The sequence below is a fragment of the Rhinolophus sinicus genome, linkage group LG01 (genome assembly GCF_036562045.2).
Source record: "Rhinolophus sinicus isolate RSC01 linkage group LG01, ASM3656204v1, whole genome shotgun sequence".
NCBI classification, from domain to species: domain Eukaryota; kingdom Metazoa; phylum Chordata; class Mammalia; order Chiroptera; family Rhinolophidae; genus Rhinolophus; species Rhinolophus sinicus.
In genome coordinates, this window is record NC_133751.1 from 164911005 (window position 1) to 164935046 (window position 24042).

Genomic DNA, 24042 nt, shown 5'->3' on the forward strand with positions numbered 1-24042 from the left:
TTTAAATGCAAATAATATCTCACATAGACACATTAAAAACTGAAAGCAACAAATGAAGAAGACAAACAAATGGACACTCATAGACACATAATAGTATGGTGGTTACCAGAGGACAAGAGGGGTGGGTGGGACATGGAAAAGGGTAAAGGGGGTCAAATTTATGGTGATGGAAGGAGAGTAGACTCTGGGTGGTGGATACACACTGCAATATATAGATGATATATTATAAAATAGTACACTTGAAATGTAACCTCAATAAATTTAATACAATTTAAAAAACAATTAAGGATATTATGAAGAAATATTTATGCTGAGAATGAGTTTATTCAGTCTTGCTTTTATACCAAAGTTTACTTTGGCAAAGCTTTTCAAATCCAATACAAAATTAGCTTTAAAATATGTTAAGCTCAATGCCATCTTTATTTAGGTAAAATATGAAATAACAGTTTATACTCTGGTTTCTCTGCAAATCGCATAAATCTTTCGCCTTTTAGTAAAGATTTCCATGGAGTGAAATAATAGTTTATTTTTCCTTTGCTTTTGCAGGTGGAATTTGATTATATACTGATGCAAATTATCCAGGAAGAGTTAAGTTTTTGAGTGAATTGTATATAAGTTAAAATTGCTGATCTGGAACAAAGAGACAGAAAAGTTGAAAGAAACCTGACCACAATATATTAGGACAATGAACAAAATGATTAAATTCTGGAGACAGGCAATATACACTAATTTAAAAAAATATATACAATATAACGTAGTAATAAGTGATTATAAGGAAAAATAATGTAGGGGAAAAGAACAGAAAGTAATATGGACTACTATTTAGATACAGTAAAAGGAGTTGAAATATGTATTTAGATAGGATATCATGGGCTCTGGCATCAGAAAGCCAGATTCAAATCATGCCACTCCAAATGAACATAAAGTGTGGACTGCTGGGCAAATGCAGTTCAAAAGAAGGTTACTAGCCTCTTTTTTCATCTACTTTCCTTTTCCAATGAGATTAATACTCTATGACCTTCCATATAGGAAACTTGGAGTCTCCATTATTTACAAGTCTTCAAACACACAGTTGTCATTACTGGGAAACCCCACCCTAACCTTCAGTTTAAATATTACTTCCTCAGGAAGATAAAACTGTAAGAGAGTAATGCCTTGAGGTTGATATTGAATGCTGATGAGGAAATAGGCTAAAAAGTAAAGTAAAGTAAAATCAGACGATTTCATTTGGATTTGAAACGTTTTTCGGTCTGGTGATAAAATTCTACAATTGGATAAGAAACTGAGATGTCATTTACTTTCCTGTCCTGTAGGTGCTTCAAACTTAGTAAGCTCAAAGAGTAGTCCATCATTTCCACCTTGAAATATATTTCCTCTCAAACATATTGTTCTCTGTGTGTTCCATAATCCACTCCCCACTGAGTAAGACAGAAAAAATGACTTCTTCCTAGATTATCCCTCTCCTTCACTCTCCACAACCATTCCATAGTCAAGGCCAGTTGTTTCTGTCTTAAATTATGTTGCAGCATCCCAACATTCCTCAATCATGTGCCCTAGATATAGTCATGACCATCTGAATGTGTGTATGACAATAGCCTTTTCTCCAGTTTCTCTGCAACATTTATCCTACTCTAGCAAGAATGATATTTCTCAAACACATATTAAATCATATTACTTCCCTATATAAACTCCATTCTTGACTCTTTACCATTCCCAGGGATAAAGTTCCAACTCCCTGACATCTGATGATTAGAAACGGGATCAGCCATATACATCCACAATTATTTAAGGGATAATAAAAAGAATCTTTCACCCAGAATTCTTCCTATCTCTCTAGATTTGGCTATAATGCAAGAACATTTACTATCCAGATTTTTAACAAAATGAAGGTAAAATTGGAAGGAAGTAATGCCTCCACCTACTAGCATCTTTTCTGACTCAGTTTTATCAAACTGCCTAGATTTGTGCTGGTCAAGATCAGGAATAACAAGAGTCGTCTCCAAGGAAGGGAATGTTTCAAGGAGAGACACAAAGAGCCAAAAAGAAATGATTAAAGAGGAGACTTGGTAAAAATGCCAACAGCTAGGCCATGATGCAAGAAGGAGAAAAAAAAGAAAGTAACAACAAACCCCACTTTGCTGACAAGTCTGCCCAAGGCTAGCAGAGAAAAGTTTTCTGGTGACTAGACACTCCCATAAGCCCTGAGCTGGTGAAGATCAAGGCTGCATTCAGAAAAGTGTCTGATTATGATAATGATAATAAGCATAAGGTTTGGCACCTCTGTTACTACAAAAATTGACTGAAGGAGATGAAACTGCCTATCACCAACAAGAGAGATCAAGAATAGTCATTATAAGAGCCAAGAAAGTGGAATAGATAAATGCTGTGCTTGCCTCATCCCATGAACACATCAAAATTACAACCAATTTATAGAACAATCAACCTGGAAAACCATCTGAAGTGTAGCTGGACAGAAGTCCTGTAACTAAGAATATAAAAAAAGAAGTCACGTTGAGACTGATAGGAGGGGCAGAGATGCAAAACAGGCCAGACCCAAACTTCTGTGTGGCAGTTGAAAATCAGGAGGGATATCTTGGCAACTGAGGTTCCCCCTGGAGGAGCAAGGGACCCCAGCCCCACACCACGCTCCCCAGCCCAGAGTACTGGTGTCAGGAAGAACAGCCTTCACAACATCTGGCTTTGAAAAACAGTGGGGATTCTAACCATCAGGGTGGGACAGAAGGCTGTGGGGAAACCCAGATGTCCTCTTAAAGGGCTCATGCACAGACTCACTCACTCACAGGCACTCACCCTAGGCTCCAGGGGAGGGATAATAACTTGAGGGAGGGTGGTTGGAGACATACAGGGAGAAACTGAGCAGTGTGGCTTCAGAGCGAGAACTGGAGGGACAGTTGTCATTTTCCCTGTGTGAGGTCTTCCACCCACGTAGTCAGCAGGCAGGTGCCATCTTTTCTGTGTTGAGCTCCCACCTACCCACACCCATGGCCAAATCTGAATCTGAATTGGTCTAGTGAGCTCTGCTCGCTCCACCCTGGTGATTCACTGAGACACACCCCCCCCACACACCCAACTCCATACCTCCATGCCGCCTACAAGAGACTCACTTGAGATTGAAAGACACAGACTGAAAGTAAAGGGATGGAAAAAGATATTTCATGAAAATAGAAATTTAAAACAAAACAATAAAAACCGGGGTAGTAACACTTTTACCAGACAAAACAGACTTTAAAACAAAGGCTATAACAAGAACCAAAGAAGGACCTAGTAACCCCACTTCTAGGTATTTATCTGTAAAAAATCCAAAATGCTACTTCAAGAGGACATGTGCATCCATATGTTCATTGCAGCATTATTTACAATAACCAAGATGTGGAGGCAACCAGGGTGTCTGTCGATGGAAGAATGCATAAAGAGTAGGTGGTACATATATACGATGGAATATTGCTCGGCCATGGAAGGAAATGGGTTCTCACCATCTGCAGTGGCATGGATGGACCTGAAGGGTATTGTGCTGAGTGAAGTATGTCAGACAGAGAAAGACAGATGCAATGTTATTTCATTTATATGTGGAATCTAAGAACAAAATTAACTAACTCATGGATACAGAGAATATTTTGATGGTTGCCAGAAAGGAGGGGGTTGGGGGATGGGTAGAAAAGGGAAAGGGATTAAGCACAAATTGGTTGTTACAAAGTAGTCATGGGGATGTAAGGTATAGCAAAGGAATATAGTCAATAATATTGTAATAACTATGTATGGTGTCAGATGGGTAGTAGATTTATCAGGATAATAGATGGGAGAGGAGGTGGGGGACAGGGTGAAAAAGGTGAAGGGATTAAGAAGCACAAATTGGTAGTCACAAAATAGTCATAGGGATGTAAAGTAAAGCATAGGGAATATAGTTAATTATATGGTAATAACTACATATAGTGCCAGGTGGGTATTAAACTAGTCAGGGGGATCACTTCTTCAATTATATAAATGTCTAACCACTACTCTGTACAGCTGAAATTAATATAAAATAATACTGAATGTCAACTATAATTTAAAAATTAAAGGGGGGGATGGGGAATAGGAGGTTCAAATTTCCAGATATAAAACAAGTCATGGGGATGTAATGTAAAACATAGAAAATACAGTCAATAATACTGTAATAGCATAGTACGGTGTCAGATGGTTGCTGGACTCATCATGGAGATCCCTTCTTTAGGTATATAAATGTTGAATAACTATAGTGTACACCTGAAACTGATATAATGTTGTATGTCAACTATGTTTTTAAATAAAAATCTTTTTAAAAAATAGTCATTATACCTGTTTTCCAATATCTCAATGATTATTATACACAAGATGGGACACATTTATTCCATTTATTTTGTATTATCACAAAAGATAATATTAGCTCTAATGGACAAAAACTGCAAGGAGGCAAATGTCAGCTCACAAATTCTTCATGTTGTGCAGTTTATGCCTTGCATAAAGGCATTTGGCCAAAGAGGCAGGTGAGTTTGCAACCCAGCCAGTACACCTATTCAACATGGTAGGTGACCTTGGGCTGAATCAGCCCAAAAGTCATCTTTTTATAACTCAGCACAAAGAAGGTGTCCTTTTCTAATCTGCACAAAGGCACAGTGACCCTGAACTCAAGATAAGGATGTCTATCAACAATGTCCAATAATGTCCAACAACAGCTGACTCAACCATAGGGTGCCCAAGCCAAGGCTGGGTGGTCACCCATGAGGAATGCCACACACCTGCACTCTACCACATGGACAAAATTGAACTAGATGGCCTCTCAAGTTCTTTCCAATTAATTTCTCAGCTGTCTTGACTTTTTCACTTTATTATTCTCTGAATTTTCCTCTCAACATTCCTCATACCTTTAATGGTCTAATTCCTAAAGTCTGCTCTGTTTGATCAGGAAGAGAAAGAAATACCATATGTCAGCATCGGCCTACCACTCATGCCTTTCTTTGATTCATATACCAACAGGTTATTAGGAAAAGTAATTCAGTTCTTTCTAGTTTTTTCCAGAACTTTTCTGAACCATTATGAAATAAGACATTGCATTGGCTATGTGGGGATGCAACTTTAGGTCATCTATTTCTAAAGATGCTGACATATACTCAGAAACAAAGTAGCAGCACAAGCCACAATGAAAACAGCAAGTATATTTTTATTACTATGGGGAGATTCATTTTTTTAAAGAAATGTATAGAAAAAATATAATGAATATATCTAGCTATAATTTTTTAAGTCATTCCTCATTTGTATAGCACTATCTTCTAATGAATTAATCATTTATAGAATTTATTATGTAATTCAAGTTCCATTTGGACTCAGCAATGTACATAAGATACATTGAAATAATAGTCATACTGGACATGCACAAAATATATATTCTTTCTGCTTTACTCTTTCATATAAGATATATTTTCTTTCAAATGAAATGTGAATTGAATCTTACTATTACATAATTTTATGAACCTGAAATGTACATTATGATCATATTTCTATAGCACTTTATAATACAAAAGGTACTTTCAAATATATTACCTTATTCAAACTACAAAACTACACTGTGAGAATAGGCATGAGGATTCTAAAACTTTCCAAGTAGCCACCTTTTCAGTTCTTTACACAAAATAGGGAACATTTTTATATAAATATTTAGCCAATATACATAGAAAAATGGTTTCGTAAGCAAAAGATGCAGTTTTATAATTTTGCCTGTAGGAGGAGTGTTAAGCAGCTAATAATTAGTCATTCTGCACAAATATATAAATAAATTCTAAATTTGATGTATGTAATATTCTAATTTTATGTTGTGTTAAAATTTAGTATTCAATAACATTTACAAATTTGGGGAGGGGAAGCCCTAGAACATACTATTTTTCTCTCCAATACAATTGTTTTAGGAAGGAAAGCACATTCGTATCATTATCTTTGCCTAAGTTCAGACCTCTGTACTAGTTTCCTTTCCTCCAATCTCTCTTCCTTTCTAATCTCTATTCTGCTGGCAGAATCATCTTTGCTAAACCAGATTACAACACTATAATAAAAAAATTTATACCAACTCTGGATCAATACATGATGAGTAAATTGAGTAAACTCTTGAGTATAGGAGCATAATGACCCATCCATAATCGAGACTCAAACTTCCTCCAGTGCACATTGCTGGGAGCCTGCCCAAAGGCCAATTTGCCCTTTTTCCTCCCTAATAGAACCCCGATTCAGCTCAAGACTTCTCAGCCTTCAGGAAAAGGGGGTCCCACCCTCAGCCCATGGGAAGGGTCTTGATAGTTAAGAGAGTGATGGCTCCAGGTTAGGCACATATACTAAATTAGGACAATTAAACTCAAGGGAAGAAATGTGAATCCTTGTTCAGGATTAAAGAACATTGGATCTCTCACATACATACACCTTTCCCCATTCCATTAGATTTGAATAAAAAAGCATCCAATCCACTGGCAAACATTTTATGATGATGGAAAGGGCCAAACTTAAGATGAGGTCAAAATTGAGGAAGGGCAAGAAAAGTTATGAAAGAACTCCCAAGTTATTAGGGGTACAACACACAACAGAACACAACACATACACACAAACACACACACACACACACACACCACCTGGATGTGCCTGCTAGTTTGCCTTCCTTTTCCTTACTTTTCTTCTGCTGCTTACGCACAGGAAACCATTTTGCTTTCTCTGATTCTCCAAAACTGTCCAGTTCAAATACTTTCCTTGAGTCTTCTGGTCAAAATTAATATCCCTCCCTGAAATACCACAGTTCTTTTCTGTATATTCCAATTACATTTATTTTAAATATCTATTTGAATCTCTAATAAACTAAAGGTCACTCGAGAGCACTCAAGTATAGCTTATTCATTCTGCACAGTGCTTAACAAAACATTCAACAAGAGCTTCTTTAACTGAATGGCATATAGTAATATCCACATGAAACAGTTCTGACCATTAAATCAATGAAACAAAATAAATGTTATTGAGTTTGCCAATAAGTTTATTCCCCTTTTAATTGTCTCATCCTAATATGAATTTCACACTTTTCCTTGGGCCAATCTTTGAAAATCTTCAGTGGGAAGGAATGATAGATCTTTGTTGTTTCTTTTCCCTATGAATCATGTCTAAGTAAAGTCAAAAGCCACAAAGATGAAAGGTTAACTCCTTCATTATGATTTTACTTTAATTCAGAAATTCCTCTTGAGTTTTTCACAGTGGTTTCTCTTGAGTCTCCATTGTGATAGGTGCCTTTTGGGCTGGCTGATTTTCCCACAAAGATTGCCATTTATTTATTTATTCATTCATTAATTCAATCATTCTTAGGAGCTTCCTTTTATCCCAAGCCATGAAGTCATGAGGCACGGGCTTATCTTAGTAACATTACAAGACTCCTCTTCTGTGGTTACAGCTCAGCAAAATCAGATCACTCTGAATCCCTTCCCCAGCAATTTACAATTAGGACTAGAAGATTCCAACTGCACTCTGGACAGGTCTCCTGAGTAGGCTTATTATTCCGTTCTCCTCATCAATTAAAATTTATTACAAATGTACACTGTGTGTTAGTGAAACTACATAGAAATAAAACCAGAAAAATTGAGGGTGTGGTTCTCAACAGCATCAACCCTCATCAGTCTACCTCCCCATGGGAAAAATAAGAGTCTCAAGGAACCAAAGGACATTGGTCACCAAATTTAAAAAGTTGAAAAGGCTTTTACTAATCTTCTTTCTTTTAATTTCAGCATGAGCAAATTTCTATTTTCCTAGGCACAAACCCAAGCACTTTTCTTATTTCAGACAATAAATTTAAGCTTCTGGCTTCTCTAAATTCATCGCAAATCAGTAGTTAAGTGCTTAGTTTTGACCTAACCAGCAGGGGTCAGAGTCAGAACAAAAACCACCTAATGAAGGATCCCGTGGAAAGACATCAAACATTTAAGTGAGCAAAAATCAGTTGCTTGCCAAACTGCAGAAATAATGTGTAAATTGCAAACATGTCAATGAAGATATCAAAAAGTGTGCAGCTTCCTTTAAAGTCATACCAAATTATTTTAAAGTCTGCAAAAAAGGTCTCGAGAAAATACTGATATTCTAATTTAAAAAACACAATGAAAAAGAAAACACAAAATAATTAAGTTATAATCCTGGAGCAGGCTGCACTAGAGGTTATGGAGACACATTTAAAAAGCTTTAAATATGACAAGTAGCTTCCTAAATTTGGATTGAAACAAATGTGGGTTATTTTGCTTCCTGAAGTGTGATTTTTTTTTTTTTTAAATACCAAATTATATTGTGAAAATGACTTACTTATTACATCTGTCTTTATTCCTGTAATCTTCAACAGTGGTTCAACCTTCTCATAATAGACTTGGGTAGCTTCTTTTTTGTGGCTTTGGGGGTTAAGGAATATTTTTAATGACTTTGGCCTGTTGGAAAAACCTAAGAAGCAAGCATAAAGAAAAAATTATAAAGTCTCTGTCAGAATTTTTTCTTTCCCTTTAATACCAAGTCCAGTTAGAATGTTACATACCTATTGAAATAGTATGTTATTTTTATTTGAAATTCTTACAAGAGTTTTCCTAAATATGGCATTATATTAAAACATTTACATTTCCTAGCAGTGAAATAAGAATATCCCTCTTAACATAAATCATTACTTATAACAAAGCATTTAATTTTATAAAGGAAGATGTGAATGAAAAACTTAATATTTGGCAATGCTTATATGTAGTTACCAAATCATAAATAATATATCAAATGCTCCTTTAACATTTGTTTCTAAGGAGAAAAGCAATGGACTGTAGCAAATAGAAAAGTCTATTTCCTCTCCTTGGATAAATATGCTCATTATTGGAATTGGGCACCTCAGTGACCTCAGGGCCACCTAGGCCTGACCTATGGATAAGCCCAGAATGGAATACAGCACACCCAGAGCCCGGTCAGGGCCCGCACCCAGAGCAATGCATGCTGGGAGCTAAAAAGAGGATTCAGGTCAAAGTTCAAGCTTGAAAAGGAGCCAGGGGAGAAAGGACTCTTCCCCAGGGAAATGGGAAAGCAACGCCTCTCAGCGGGGATTCAAGGATAGTGCTGCCTCACAGTTGGGGCTGAGATTTGATACTACAATTTTCTGGGCTTGCAAGATGTTTATCACTTAGAACCCCTTTGGAGCAGGTGCAAAGCGAATTTTCTGTTATTAGGAAGGGCAGGAGGGACCAAGGAGCCAAAAGAAAGCTGGGGACCGTTTTATGGTAAGCTGCTCTCACATGGATTCAAGGTTAAAAAAGCAAGTGACTAACATCCGTTTTTAATAAAACTATTACTAAAGCCAAATGAAAAATGTGCACTACACCTAAGTCAGTTTTTTGTGCAAGTAGAGATAATATTTTTTTTCTCATCATACTTGATATAATTAAATCTTTCAATAGCACATACTATTTTGAGTTCAGGGAGAGTTTTGGATGACAAAGTGATGGGACCATGCTGAACCCCTTGCATCTTCTGTATTTACCCCTGGGGTCCCACTGCATGGACGTTTGATGTTCTTCCATCCCAGCTCTGATCAGCCCTGCATTGTTCAAAAGCTGCCATCCTTACTGCTGCCTGCAATGCAAGCCTGAACTCCATAAAATGATATTCAGAGTCCTCCCCCAACAAACTCCAACCTATTGTCTCTCTCCTTCCTCTCTAACCCACATTAAGAAACATTTATTGAGCATTTGTACCGAGTGCTGGGAAGAGGCGCAAAGCAATTAATATATAGTTCATGCTTTAAACGATGAAGATGTATTCATAAAAAGAAACAGTACAAGAGAGAATAATAGACTTGTTAACAGAGAGGCACAGAGTACTATGGAAATGTATGAAAGGAGGGAGGTTAATTCTTATTAGGGATCTGGAAAAGGCTTCCTGGAGAAGAGAGTATCTGAGTTGGGCTTTTGGTTCGTGATATTTTCACTACACAAATTACCTCCTTCCTCACACCTTATCCTAGCCCATAGCAAAAAAGCAAGGGTAGAGTGAGGGAGGAAATTAAGCAGTGAGACCAGCAGGGCAAATGCACAAAGCTAAGTGAATGCAGAGCTTTCCTGTTCTATTTCAGCTTCCCCACCATGCTTTGGATCCATTGTATTATGTATTTGCCAAATACCAGGCATTCTAGGCTTTCCTTTGTTCAGATGGTTTTTCCTTTCCACTCCACCTATGACCATTTCTCTAAAAATTCTACCACTTTTTCAAAGCTCATTTCAAATACCACATCCTCACTGAAGCGTTTCACAATCACCAACAGAATTCACTTCTCTGGCTTCTCACTCCCATTTTCTTCTATGTGCCTCTATTAACTATTTCTGTATCATTTGTACAAAAAAAAAAAAAAAAAACTCTCATGAAAGATCGAATATTTACTTATTCTTTTTTTATTCCAAAATATTTAATATTTAAATAAATTTAAAATTTACCATGTACAGAGATTGCAATCTCTGTCTAGATAACATCACATTCTATGGTGAGAGTAGATAATAGTACACCAAAATCTAAAAATCTATGTATCAACACTGCATCAAAATTTGAGTCGTCCTATATCTTCTATTGCATCTAATTGCAATCACTCCACAATTTGATAATCTTATGTTTTATGGAATTCATATATGGCTTTGGGCTTTAAAATATTACACATATAATTGGATTCCACATCAAACTAGTGAAAAAACAGTACACCAATATTACTGATGCTTACCAGCATTTCTGAAGATAAAGTCCATGAAAATGATAAACAACTACAAGAATTTGGATTGATATAGAAATGTCAGGTAGTGTAGCATCTAAAAGGTCTCACTTCTTAAACTGGTAACACCTCAGTTAAAACTGTGGAAAATATGGGGAAATTGTGATATGTACATGACCAACATAAAATACAAGGTCAAGTTGGCTCTCTGATGAACAATATTTACTTATTCTTAAACTCTGTCTTTCCTTATTGCCCTCATTACAAAGGGTAAAAATTTCCCCATTTACAGTGGGGAAATCTGGTAGACACCACCTTAGTCAAGTGATCAGAGTTAACAACATCCTGGATGGTACAAATGGATGCATATGCCTCATGATACACAACGCACAGCACCCAGAAGGGCACACCACCACGTCTGCAGTAATCCTGCCCAGTTTATAATGTGGATCTATAATGATGAAACACTCACACAAACAAATAACTGTATTCTCAAAATAACTGCCTTAAACTCTTTAAAAAATGTCAAGGCCATTAAAAACAAAGGCATAGGACATATTCCAGATTAAGGAGACTAAAGAGAAGACAACTAAATGCAATGTGTGATTCTGAATTGGGTATTTAAAAACAAACAAACAAACAAAAGCTACCATAAAGGAGAGTACTGCTGTCCTTTAACCAGGGGGACTCTGCACATAAATCTAGGGCTCACTATTATTGAAAACATGACAAGGACAAGAACTTTGTTCTAAAACCTGGAGTCCAAGAGTCAGATTAAGTATTGAAATTAAGTTTATCGTACCTGGTAAATTTATCAAAAGACTGCTTCATTTCTCAAGTAGAGGCAGTCCCAGTAAAGAAGGTATTTAGGCACCATATGGCAATCCCCAAATGTTACCATAAAAAAGCAACTTATATTTCTCCCTTTTCCTACATTATGACCATAGGAGAATAGAAATTTGTGGAAAGGAGAACAGTCATTTAGGGCTTGTGAGGGTACATTGTAGTTGAAGACTTGTAGACTTTAAACACTTATCTATAAAAGTGCATGCTACATGTCCCATCTAACTTTTGTGAAATAATCCCCCAATAAGGCAGGAAAGGGGGCTAAAAATTACTTTTTTAGGATTCTCTAAAAAGATTTAAACAAAATAATTTTATTCTTAAGCCTTAGTTAGCCAACAATAAGGATGGAAACGAAATAAATTAATCAGAATACTCCATTCCTTAGATGTTCTGGTGAAGTGAGGTATTTTTAAATACAAATCAACAAAGCTGATTTTTCACCGAACATGTATTCATTTTCTCATTTTTCTTTTCCTTTTGGGTGCACTTAATATAATCACTATGAAGACAGAGTCTAAGTATATATAAATTGAGTAGTAATATGATACCAATTTAGAGATCAGAAGGGGGATTTCTATTGAATAAAGCAGGATTTTAAACAAGTTCTTAATTAAGTGGAATAAAGAGATATAATTAAAAAGTCTCCAACCTTCTGTCCTCCCGCGTTCCTTCCCCATCCTCCTTCTACTCCATTCAGTTCCTTGACCTCACCATGCTCTCTCTACCACAGTGCCTTTACACATGCCCTCCCTTCTTTCTGCCCACCTACACTTCCTGCCACCATAGCTACTTTGCCCAATTAACCTCTACTCTGTTTTGATTTCACCCTAGTCATCACTTCCTTGGGAAAGCCTGCCATGGCTTCCTTGGCTTTGAGGCTTTAGCTGGGTTATTTTCCCCTTATTTGTTTTTACAGGTCCATACACATCCTAATTTTGATACTTATAATGTGATTTTATATATATTTATTAGTTGTTCTCCTTTATTGGACTGGAAACTCTCTGGGGTTTTTCTCCATATTCTATCTCCTTAGTGAAGGGTACATAAGATGACTAAGTATTTGATGAATGAACAAAAGAGTAGTGTTAACCTTAGGCCGTATAGAAAACAATGACATCCATTTGTTATCCACAGATAACTGCATCCCTGCTGTCTGCTGGGCAGGGTTCTAGAGGCTGAGGCTCTATCAGTAAATAAGAAAAGCCTCTGCCCTCATGAAGCTTCCATGTCAATGGCGGGAGACAGACATAAACAAAAGAATTCATAGTATGTCAAGTGGCAATAAGTTCTAACCATAAAAATGAAGCTCCATAGTGGGAGAGAGGGAGGGCAAAGGTAGAAGTGACTTGCTGGCCAGAGAAGGTCAGATCACCCAGAATCGTAGGTGTTTATGACTTCTGTATTTGTTCTGAGTGAGAGAAGAAGCATAGAGAATTTTGAGCAGTGTGGCAACATAACCTTGGGTGTTAAAGGATCACTCGAGCTGCTGTGTGGGAAGTAGACTCAGTAACAAAGGGCTTGCACTAGAGTAAAATGGAGGTTATGAGAAAAGTTAGATTCTAGATATATTTTGAAAGGAGAGCTGACAGGATTTACTTACTCTTTGGATATAGTATGTGAAAGAGAACAGTCAAACACTAGTCAAATATGTGGGAAAAGTAAGGATATTAGAGGAGTAAAAACTAGTGAAAAAAAATAGTAGAATCAATAAACTGTGATCTCAGTGGCCTTGCAGGATTTTAGGAGTTGGGAGACTACATCAAGTGAGCTACTAAGAAGTTAGTAGCCACAGGGTGGGAAAGAGCCTTAAAATTGAGACTTGAGAGAGTTATTGCTAATCACAGTAACAAGATCTGATGAACTTCTGTATTCATCAGAATCACCTGGAAGGCTTCTTAAATGCAGGTTTCTGGGTCCCAGCTCTAGATTTTGGATTTGGTGTGTGATGGGGTCTTAGCATTCATAGTTATAACAAGTTCCCAGCTGATGCTGATGATGTTGATCCTGGGACCACACTTTGAGAACCGCTGATCTAGAGATGTGATTATGGGAGGTGCATGAAGTGAAGCCCAGGTCAAGATCTTTGAAGGAGAAGAGGCCAAAACCTGAAAGAACACCTACAAAACACAGAATTACGACAGCATAGTGTTGGAGGAAGTGATAGTGAGATAGGAGCTAAGGTCTTCAAGAACTGGGAGAAGGACACAGTAGTCTGTACAGGACTAAAACAAGTAGTGCTAGCTGGTGGGGTCTTATGATTGGGCTTCAATGCTGAGGATTTTTAAGAGAGTACACTGAGAAAATGATCCCAAAATAGCAGTGAATTGCAAGGAGGACAGCAAAATCTTGACAACACCTCCAAGACTAGTTGTATGAAATACATGGCAAAGAAAACAGCCACCACTTGAGAAGATGCAGGGGAAGCTATATGCTCCTGAAAGAGCTGTCTCTCTCTACTAGCAAGAAGGTGAGGGGAGTATTTGGAAAAGTGGTTGAAAATATAGGAGATTTTGCTAATGATGGACCATTCATTCCATAGGACAGAATAAAATAGTGTCTGGAGGGAAAGAGAGTGGTGGATGATGTCAGGTTAGGGGGTACACAAAGATAGGCTTAGAGGGATGGAAGTCCAGGTGATCAAGGGCCTCAGGCAATGACCTGGTATGAAAGAGATAAGAGTTGATTGTAGCAGGAGGGGTGAGAAGGTAGGGCAGTGGGGAATGAAGTCTTACCCCAAGCACACAGAACTCTACAAATTTTGTCTTCCCTTTAGCCAATTCCCGTGGGAATACTTCACATTTCACCATGTAGGCTTTAAAATAACATATATATTTAGTACATTAATAATATATCCATCTATTCTTATTTTGTTAAGAGTTGCTTGGCTTTCATAAATAAAACCAATTTATAGTTTACCTGCTCTGGAATAGCTTAGTTTTGAAGTTTCCTGTCCCTTAAAAGTATGGCAGACAACCCTATGAAAATATCAGAGTTGGAGCTTTTTCAGGAGTACCAAAAAATTTGTTTCATCGGTGATAAGTGGTCTGTTTACATTTTCTATGTCTTCTGGAGTCAGTGTGATCATTTTAATTTTCCTAGACAATGTACTCATTCATTTAATCCTCTCCTATGAGGCAGCCCAAGTTATCTGCTGGGTTCTAGACACTGCCTCCTATTGAGTAGGAGCAGCAACACTATTTCCCCCTGATAATTAGAACTGATCACCTTTGCCCACACACTAACTTCATTATTATTATTTTTATTTATTGGTTCAGTCATATGGCTTAATAATGTGCCCAGATAATTCTCAATGTCCAAGTCAATTGAACCGCTGTCATGTTCCCATGTGAAAATATTCTTCCCCCATACTTAAACCTCTAAATCAGCAGAATTCAAAGTTGTAGAGGCAGGAAGCAAAAATATTATGAGTGGATCACAGAAGGTGAAGATAAGAGATGACACTTCCACTTCACTCCTCAGTTCATGGACTCATGTATTCTGTTTATGGAACTGAAAACTAATGCCATAAGATTTAGTCTTCCAGGTACAATGTAATACAATAGGAAACATGGGAAGACCAGTGAATCCATAGTTGTCAATTGCCTTACTTTTTTTAAATGTAACTGAGTCCCTTGATCAAAAGGAGTACAGTACAGAATGTAAATTCACTGGATAGGCATTTAGTAGGATCATCGATGATAGTGTTGGCTGAAACATGGTGGACAGGAAATGCAAATCCATACTAAAAGTAAGCATTCATAGCAATGAGGCCAAATCACTGACCTTCCACAATGGAGGGCTTCCAGTGTAATCAACCTGCCACCACGTGGTTGCCAGATTGCTCTGGGACATGAAGCCATATCCAGGGCTCAAGGTTGAACTGTTTGCAGCTAGATTACTCAGCAATGGTGGTGGTCCAATCAGCCTTGGTAGCAGAAGTGCTTGTAGTTAAGTCCATGTATTTTACCCATCCCTGCCTGAAGGCCACTGTTTACGTGTTCATTGACAAAGCCCTGGGGTTACTCTGAAAAGATGCTGACTAACAACTATGGAATGGGGCATCTTCCCTCCCTGATTATTTCCTCTTCTGGAATACATTCTCTTTGGTGAGCATTTACATAAAACACAAATCACATATTCTGTTCTGATTCTGTGCAAGTCATCCATATACTTCTGCCTCATAAATACTTTTCAGCAACCTTCACATCTTTTTCCTCCAAGTTTCTACTTGGCCAAGCTCTTAACTACTGTCCATGCAGTGATACACATCAACGCCTCCAGGCATCATTCCTTAACAACTAGTATCAACTGTTTGAAGTTCTATCCACCAGAAGGGTTTCCCTTCCCTGCTCTGTTTTAGGAATGAGTCAGTAGCTCACTTCTGTATTATGCAGAACCCCATTTATTTCCCTTTAGTCTACTGGTCATAGAAAATGTCCCACGAGACCATATACAAGGTGTGATCAAAAAATTACGGTGACTACTGCTGCTGAGTGCCATCCAATGAAAAGGCAGGGATCTTCAATATGGGAAGCAGCACAGGGAACCTTAGTAACAGTGTGTGAGAGGTTTCAGTTTGTTCAGTGCAGTCGGTCAGGTGTGAGCTACACCTGAGAAAAGTTGTGGTTTAAAGTGTGCCATAAATCATGGATCATGAACAATGCATTAACCATTTCATCCTCCATCATGACCATGCTCTGTGTCACACATCGCTTCTGGTATGGCAATTTCTGTCAAATAAAAACATTATGGTGCGTCCTCATCCACCTTATTCACCGGATCTAGCACTGTGTGACTTCTGGCTTTTCCCCAAAGTCAAAATGACCACGAAAGGTAAACATTTGGAATAGATTCAGGACATCAAGGCAACCACAACAGCGCAACTAAAGACACAAAAGAGGACTTCCAGAACTGCTTCAGAAACTGGCAAGAATGATGGGATAGTGTGTTCGAACTGAGGGAGAGTATTTTGAGGGGGATTAATGGCAATGTGTCTTTTACTATAATAATTTTTATTTTAATTTAAACATTCACCATATGTTTTTATCACACCTCGTATGTAGGGTGAAGAGAAACAAATACAGCGCAGCAGCAGTTGTAGGTTACCAGCATATTAGCTGATCCTCGTCCTCTAGCTCGTTAATATTATCTGTATAAAACAACTTTCCATTTAAAATAGGTAGTGTTTCATGTTTTATATCAACTGAACTCTGATTAATACATATTTCTTAGCGACATCTCAAGGTTAACATATTCAAAACTGAAATTTTGATTTTCCCCACCAAACTTGGTCTATCTATCCACAGTCTTGCCCATCTTACTAAATGACAACTTATTCTTTTGTTAGATCCAGTCAGAAATTTCACTTTACTCTGAAAATTGGTAATTAAAAATCATAAATTAAGCATTTATCCTGCCTTTCTAATTAGCACTATACTTCTGAGTAACCAAATAGTACCAGTTGCAAAAGCAGCATCCTTTCTTATAAAAAAATATTACTAATTTAGCAAGAATGATTAAATTAGAAAATCTCCAAGATGTATCCGCAATTAAATAATTAGGTCAAGCAAGCACAATCAATGCATGTTAAAACCACGAGATAAAATATTTATTGAGAGCTAGATATTTCTCCTGGTCCCTGAGTACCACCCAACAAAATATCTACTACTTTCAAATAGAAACATTACTGTGGAGGGATAAAACTGTCACCTTCTCAACTCAGGAATTAATCTTAGCTTTGGGGAATCCACCGCAGCCTCAGTAATTGTGGAATCATCAGACATCACACACCATCTAAGATGATAAAATACAAAGTACACAGTACCACTTATGGCATATTCTTGCCTAAAATTTCCAACACGAATCTAATTTAGCCTTTAGATTGAAAATCCAGTTTGTAGGAAATACAGGGAATAGAATGACGCCACCAAGAAGCAATTGAATAGTGATACAACAGTATTGCTCCAAGTGTGGTCTCCAGAATGACAGCCCAGCATCACCCAGCAGTTCATTAGAAAAACCCCCACACCAGACCCAGTGCGTCAGAATTTCTGGGAGTGGGGATCAATAATCTCTGTTTAGATAGGCTCTATAAGTGTTCCTTATGCACACTAAAATGTCTACAGGACAGATAACGCAGTCTCTTTCATAAGTCAGTGTCAGAGAGACAAAAAATGAAAAGAGGAACATTCTAGTGTTGTAGTTTAAATACATTTAATTCAGTGAATGATCCTTGATTGGACACTGGTTGGTACAAATCAGCTATAAAAGACATTTTGGAAAATATGGGGGAAATTTCAATATGGACCAGGTATTAGATGATAATAACCAACTGCTATTCATTCATTTGGTAGGATAATGATATTTTGTTATTTGTAAAATGTCTGTTTTTACAGATGCATACTGCATTATTTGCCATGATGTCTATAATTTGCTTTAAAACACATTGTCAGAATAAAATGTTTGGAGCAAATATGGAAAAATGTTAAGAACTTTAGAATATAGGTGATAGAAATATAGGTGCCCATTATCATATTTTCTATATTTCCTATATGTTTGACATTTTATCACAATAGAGTGAAATACCTTGGTATTATCCACGACTTTTTCTCTCAATATCCTTCTTCCATATCCACTAAGTCAATAAATCCAACCAGCTCTATCGTCAAAAACAAGTCCAAACTCTGACCTCTTCACACTACCTCTCTTGTTCCTAACCTGATTTGAGTCACCATCTCTCATCTGGATTATACGAATTTCCACTTGACTGGTCTCCTGCTTCAATCCTTTCACTAATTCTCATAGTCTGCTCTTCACTTGGCAACCAAAATATCCACTTAATATATCCACTATTCCTAGAATAGTGTCAAGATTATATCATGTTATTCCTCTGCTTAAAACTCCCAAATCCCTCCCCCCACCACCATTTTTCCCAGAATAGAAGTCAAAAGCCATACAAAGCTTGCAAGACCCTACCCCCAGCGGCCTCTGTGACCTAATTCCCTATTACTTTGCTCCCTGCTGACTCCACTCTGCACATGGCTTTCTTGCTCAACCTTTTGCACTTACTGTTCCGTTTGCTTGGAACATTTTCCCCTTAGATATCCAGAGGACTCCCTTTCCCTATTACTTCCAGCTCTCTTCTAAAACCTCACAGCCAATGAAGCTTTCCTTGACTACCTCTATGTAGATACCAGTATGAATAAACACTTCATCCCATTGCCTGGTAGTACCCATCATCATTTTACATCATAGGAATAATTTTTTTCAATTTCTCCTTCTTATAGACTAAATGTTTATGTCTGCCCCAAATTTATATGTTGACATTGTAATCCCCAAAGTGAGGTATTAGGAGGTGGGGCCTTTGGGAGGAGATTAGGTGATGTTGGTGGAGCCATTATGAATGGGATTAGTGCTCTTATAAGAGACCCCAGAGACCTCTCTAGCTCTCTTTCTGCCACGTGAAGCCACAACAAGAAGACTCTTACCAAAACCTGACCATTCTGGCACCCTGAGCTCAGACTTCCAGCTCCCAGGACTATGAAAAATAAACTTCTGTTGTTTATAAGCCACCCAGTTTGTGGTACTTTGTTGTAGCAGCCCAAACAGACTAAGACACCCCACTACCACTGGAATCTAAGCTACTTAAGGTCAAAGACTTTATGATTCTGCTCTCTGCTATCTTACTAGTTCCTAGAATAGTGTCTAGCACACAGTACCCAATAAATATATATGCTGAATTAATATCCTTTTTAAAAAGAAATCAAAATTTAAAGAAAAATAAATTATAAAATTACAATCCCAATTGTACTAAAGAAAACAAAATATCAACACTGCAAAACAACCCTTTAAGCAAAAAACTTTCTTTTTTAAACTGCTATGATATAAAATAAGTCCAGAAATGTAACCACTTATATTAATGTCTAAAATAAAACAAAAGGGGTAAGGCCAACATTTCACAAAGAACCAAAGTATTATCAAAAAGTAGTTTTTGCAATAGACATGCAAATCCTTGAAAGAAACATTAAGCATGGAAAAGCTAACAATCTCATTGCTGCCAAGTTAAGCTTTTAAAAAATAAAAAGTAATTAAGAACCTATCTCATACTTACTCCCTATATTTTCAAACTGAAAACCAGTAGAAGAGCTAGTGAAATCTTTTCTAAATTAAATTTTACAGCAGCAATGAGGAAAGGAAATAGTGACCCTTTCGCTCAGAATCTAAAACAAAACAGTTTTCTTTCCAGAAACAAATCATCAGTTACAATAAAAATCAGAAAGTGGACGTGAAAGTAACTGCCTTTAGTCTACATGAGCACTGGCTGGTTTTGAAAAGTAACCTCAATTGTCATATTACCTAGGCTCAAACACAGGGCTGTCCCTCAGCCCCATTGGGGCACTTGTGCTTTATCATCTCACAAGAGAAAGAAAAATGCAAAGAAGTAGGTATCCAAAGGGATGGCACTGGTGAGTAAAGATGAAGCTAAAACAAAATTCACAGGCTGACACTGCCAAATGATCGGATAAACCTGTATTCCATGAAAAGAACTGTAACAATAAGAACAGAATTTGGAGACTGAAAAGTAGGTTAGGAAGGTAAGAAAAAGGAGAAAGTTCTTTAAGTTTTAAGAAATTTAATTATTAATTGATAAACAGTTACATAAAAAGCAGACAGTTTAATTTTGTTTGTGAAAACAGACATGTGCATCCTAGCCCTCTTGCCCAAACAATATGCATTTCCATGGAATATAGAAATATAAAAGTAGTACACTGGAAAGATTTATGTAAAATCACTGGCTACAAGAACTCTATGAAAAACAGTTTTAGAATGAGACAACACAAAGCTTCAGGCAGTCATGACCTTGCTCTTCTCTCATCCAATTATGACAAACTGTTTAATATGGAAGCTGTATTGAGACACATAAATCCCCTGAACTTCTTGAAAAAATAAATCTCAGAGTGATAATGATCATTTATTCATAATTTTACAATAGTAGAAACACGTCCCAAATAGGTAATCCAAGATTAAAATATAGGTATGATTCAACATTAATATGCAACTGACTTCATTCTCAGTCCTTTGGCAACCTCTCCATTCAAACTCTGGAGTCTAGACCTTTTTAGCATGCCAGTTTGCAATGAACCAGCAATGTAAAACAGAATGGCCAACTGTTCCTCTCTTAGTAACAAATGTGCTAATATGTACTAGTTTAAACTTGATCTATCAGAGAGTCAATGAACCATGAAGGGTGGGGGTTAATCAGAGTGTTCTCCAAACAAAGGCTCCTGAGAGCGGAGGGGACGCCACTCCCAGACACATCTGTGCTGTTTGAGTGCACCATGATGGAAATGGCATGGTGTTCATCAAAGTTAAGAGCCCAGAACCATGTCATAGTCTCCTGTGTACTCACAACCACTTTATACAGACAAGCAACCAAACTGTTGCAAAGAAAAAAACCCAAACACAGGAAATAAAGACCTCAGTTTTGCCACAATTCTCAGGAGCTATTAATATTAAACTATGTCCAGTTAATGTGTAACAGTAATGGTAAGAGCCTTTTACACATAAAATTTGTCAACTTCCCAGCAGAGCTCAGAGTTGGGAGATATTTTACATTAGGTGATTTGTATTATTTTAAAATACATTCATTTCATTTTACTAACAGCAAAAGCTTATTGATGTACATCTTTACACATACAGATGAAAATAACTCAGTGCTATATATTTTACTTAACGTAACAAACAAGCCCCATAACTTCTAAATTCACAAGCAGCCCACCAATGCGACATATCTTTCTAACAGCTGAACGGGACTCAACAGAAATTAGTAGAAAGACTTACCTGCTGCTGGGAATAATCACCTCAAAACTTTGGTATTTAAAATAATAAAGGAGTCAAGACTATGTAGATAGAACAAGAATGGACAAGAAGAAAGGAGAGCAAAGAGAGAAGAAAACAAAAATAATCCAACCAAATATACCATCCAGCTATTTTTACCAGAGAATAATCCTAACAAAATTGAATTTTTATTTATTTTTGGAAGGTGCTATAGAGTAGATCGATTTCATTATGTCACTTTCCCCAATTAAAAATTCAGATTGAAAAGGAAAACAGGTTACTGGCTTTAGAAACTTTTTTTTTTCTTTTTTCCCTGCTCTGCTTAGAAGTGGACCACAGAATTAGTTAAAATAATTAACATTTAAATATGATTACCTTTATAAAAAATCCAATTTGATAAAATAATTGTATATTTAATCCTTCACAGAATGAAATTATGAAAATGTTTGAAAGTAATTTCATGAACACTTTTTTAATTCAATGATTTTATCAGTTAGAAAGCTTTTTCAAAGTGTCCTCTCTGGATCACACATAAGTGTGTGACTTTTAATCAACTTTTCAGTTAGTTGTCTGCAGGACATGCAAAAACAAGAAAGAAAAAAAAATCACAGTTTTTACTATTCCAAGGACATATGTTCCACTGTAAAAATGAAGATTCTTGAAAAAGTTTATGGACTGTAATATATGTTGTCAAAGAAAAACCTCAGCTGAACAGTAGCTTAAGTGCTAAAAACAGATTACTATTGCAATAGGAGGAAAAAGACCTCAGTATAGAGCCAAGCTTATTTCAGAATAAAGCATGGGCAACTGGGAATTTATAGCAGGGTGGGGGAGAATCAGTGAACGGAAAATTACAAACAGGAAACAGGTAAGAGGGATTCTGGCTAAACCTACCTAACAGGATTCTTTGCTGAAGACAGGCCAGGGTGACCTGATATCACCAGGGGGATAGTGGAGGATGAGGAACCTGATCAGATACTAAAGGTGATCAGATATGGAGGGTGGGGTAATGTTCTAGTTTAACTGACTTAGCAGGGTTCTTGTTAAAAATGAGTTTTACAAAGAAGTATAAGGATGGGCCTGGAAAAAGGTTCAGGAGCCTGATACTTATATAAAATGAGCCCTACATTATACGTGATAATGACAATGTATTTCTAAAAGCCTAACAATTGTGTATAAGAAAGCTGAGAAATAATTCTGAGGGGTAATCTCCATCAAAAAGATACCGTAGTACTTTGGTGATTTCCATTATGGAAGACTACAGCAGCTGTTTGAAAAGTTTTGCCACATTATTTCTGGTACAAGATGTCAGTTCTCCCTAAGTTTATGTATAAATGTAAGGTGACTCTCAAATAAAAATAACAATTTTTTTCTATATCTGGACAAGGTGATACTAAAGTATATATGTAAAAATTAACCTGTAAAAGATAGGTAGGAAACACTGTAAAAAAAAAAAAAAAAATCTGAGAGGAACCACTCCTACACATATTGAAACATACTATAAAGCCTTTTTAAATAAAACATTGGCATGTAAATAAATAGACCAATGGAATAAAATAGAAAGTCCAGTAATAGACCCAAGTACATATGAAATTAAGCATATGATAAAGGTGGTATCTCAAAACTCTGGAACAAAGACAGACTTTTTAGTAAACGGTGATGAGACAATTGGATAACTACCGTGTTTCCCCGAAAATAAGACCTAGCCAGACCATCAGCTGTAATGCGTCTTTTGGAGCAAAAATTAATATAAGATCGGGTATTGTATTATATTATATTATATTATATTATATTATATTATATTATATTATATTATATTATACCCTATCTTATATAAGACCGGGTCTTATGTTATCGTAAAATAAGATCGGGTCTTATATTAATTTTTGCTCCAAAAGACGCATTAGAGCTGATGGTCCAGCTAGGTCTTATTTTCTGGGAAATACAGTATATGAAAAAAAGATAAGGTCCTTACCTTATACCATACACAAAATAAACATCAAATGGATTAGAGATCTAAAATTAAACTGTACAAGTACTAGAAGAAAACATGATTTTTCTCTATAACCTGGGTGTAAAAAAAGGCGTTTTGCTATGACTCAAATACCAGATGCAATAAAGAATAAGAGTGGCAAATTGAATAACATAAAATTTTCAAAGTAAAAACTTTGAATGGCAAAATCACTATAAGCAAAGTCAAGAGACAAATTGTATAATAAGAGGAAAATATTTGCAACATATATCAGAGAAGGGCTAATATCCCTAATATATAAAGAACTTTTAAAAACTTGCGTGGAAAAAAGACCAGAAGTATTATAGAAAAATGGGCAAGCTGCCCTTATATGAAAAGGTCTTCAATTTTTCTTACAATTTTTGCAAAATAAACTATGACACACCATTTCTCACCTACCACACTGGAAAAATTCTACATGAAAGTACAATCTGTTGGTGAAGCTGTGAGGAAGCAGACTTGCATATATTGCTGGTAAACATTAAAAATGGTACAAATCCTATGGAAGGGAACTTGACAATATCTAAACTACACATGCACTTATAATTCAGAAGTATACTATAAAGTTATCTTCAACATACAATAT

General features: G+C 36.6%; 1 protein-coding gene and 1 non-coding gene across 4 annotated transcripts in view; one reads left to right on the forward strand and one right to left on the reverse strand.

Annotated features, from left to right (window-relative positions):
- The window catches only part of CERKL (CERK like autophagy regulator), a 109744-nt gene that overhangs the window by 23317 nt on the left and 62385 nt on the right, over positions 1-24042 (reverse strand). For 2 of the 3 annotated variants that reach the window (XM_074338823.1, XM_074338817.1), the window contains one exon: positions 8347-8478. The exons of the other annotated variant lie outside the window; for it this stretch is intronic. In XM_074338823.1, coding sequence (XP_074194924.1) covers positions 8347-8478 — 132 coding nt within the window. The remainder of the gene's footprint in view (positions 1-8346; positions 8479-24042) is intronic. 3 annotated transcript variants of the gene reach the window in all.
- Positions 450-566, forward strand: LOC141568160 (U5 spliceosomal RNA). Its single transcript, XR_012491201.1, has one exon. It is a non-coding gene; the product is annotated as a U5 spliceosomal RNA (small nuclear RNA).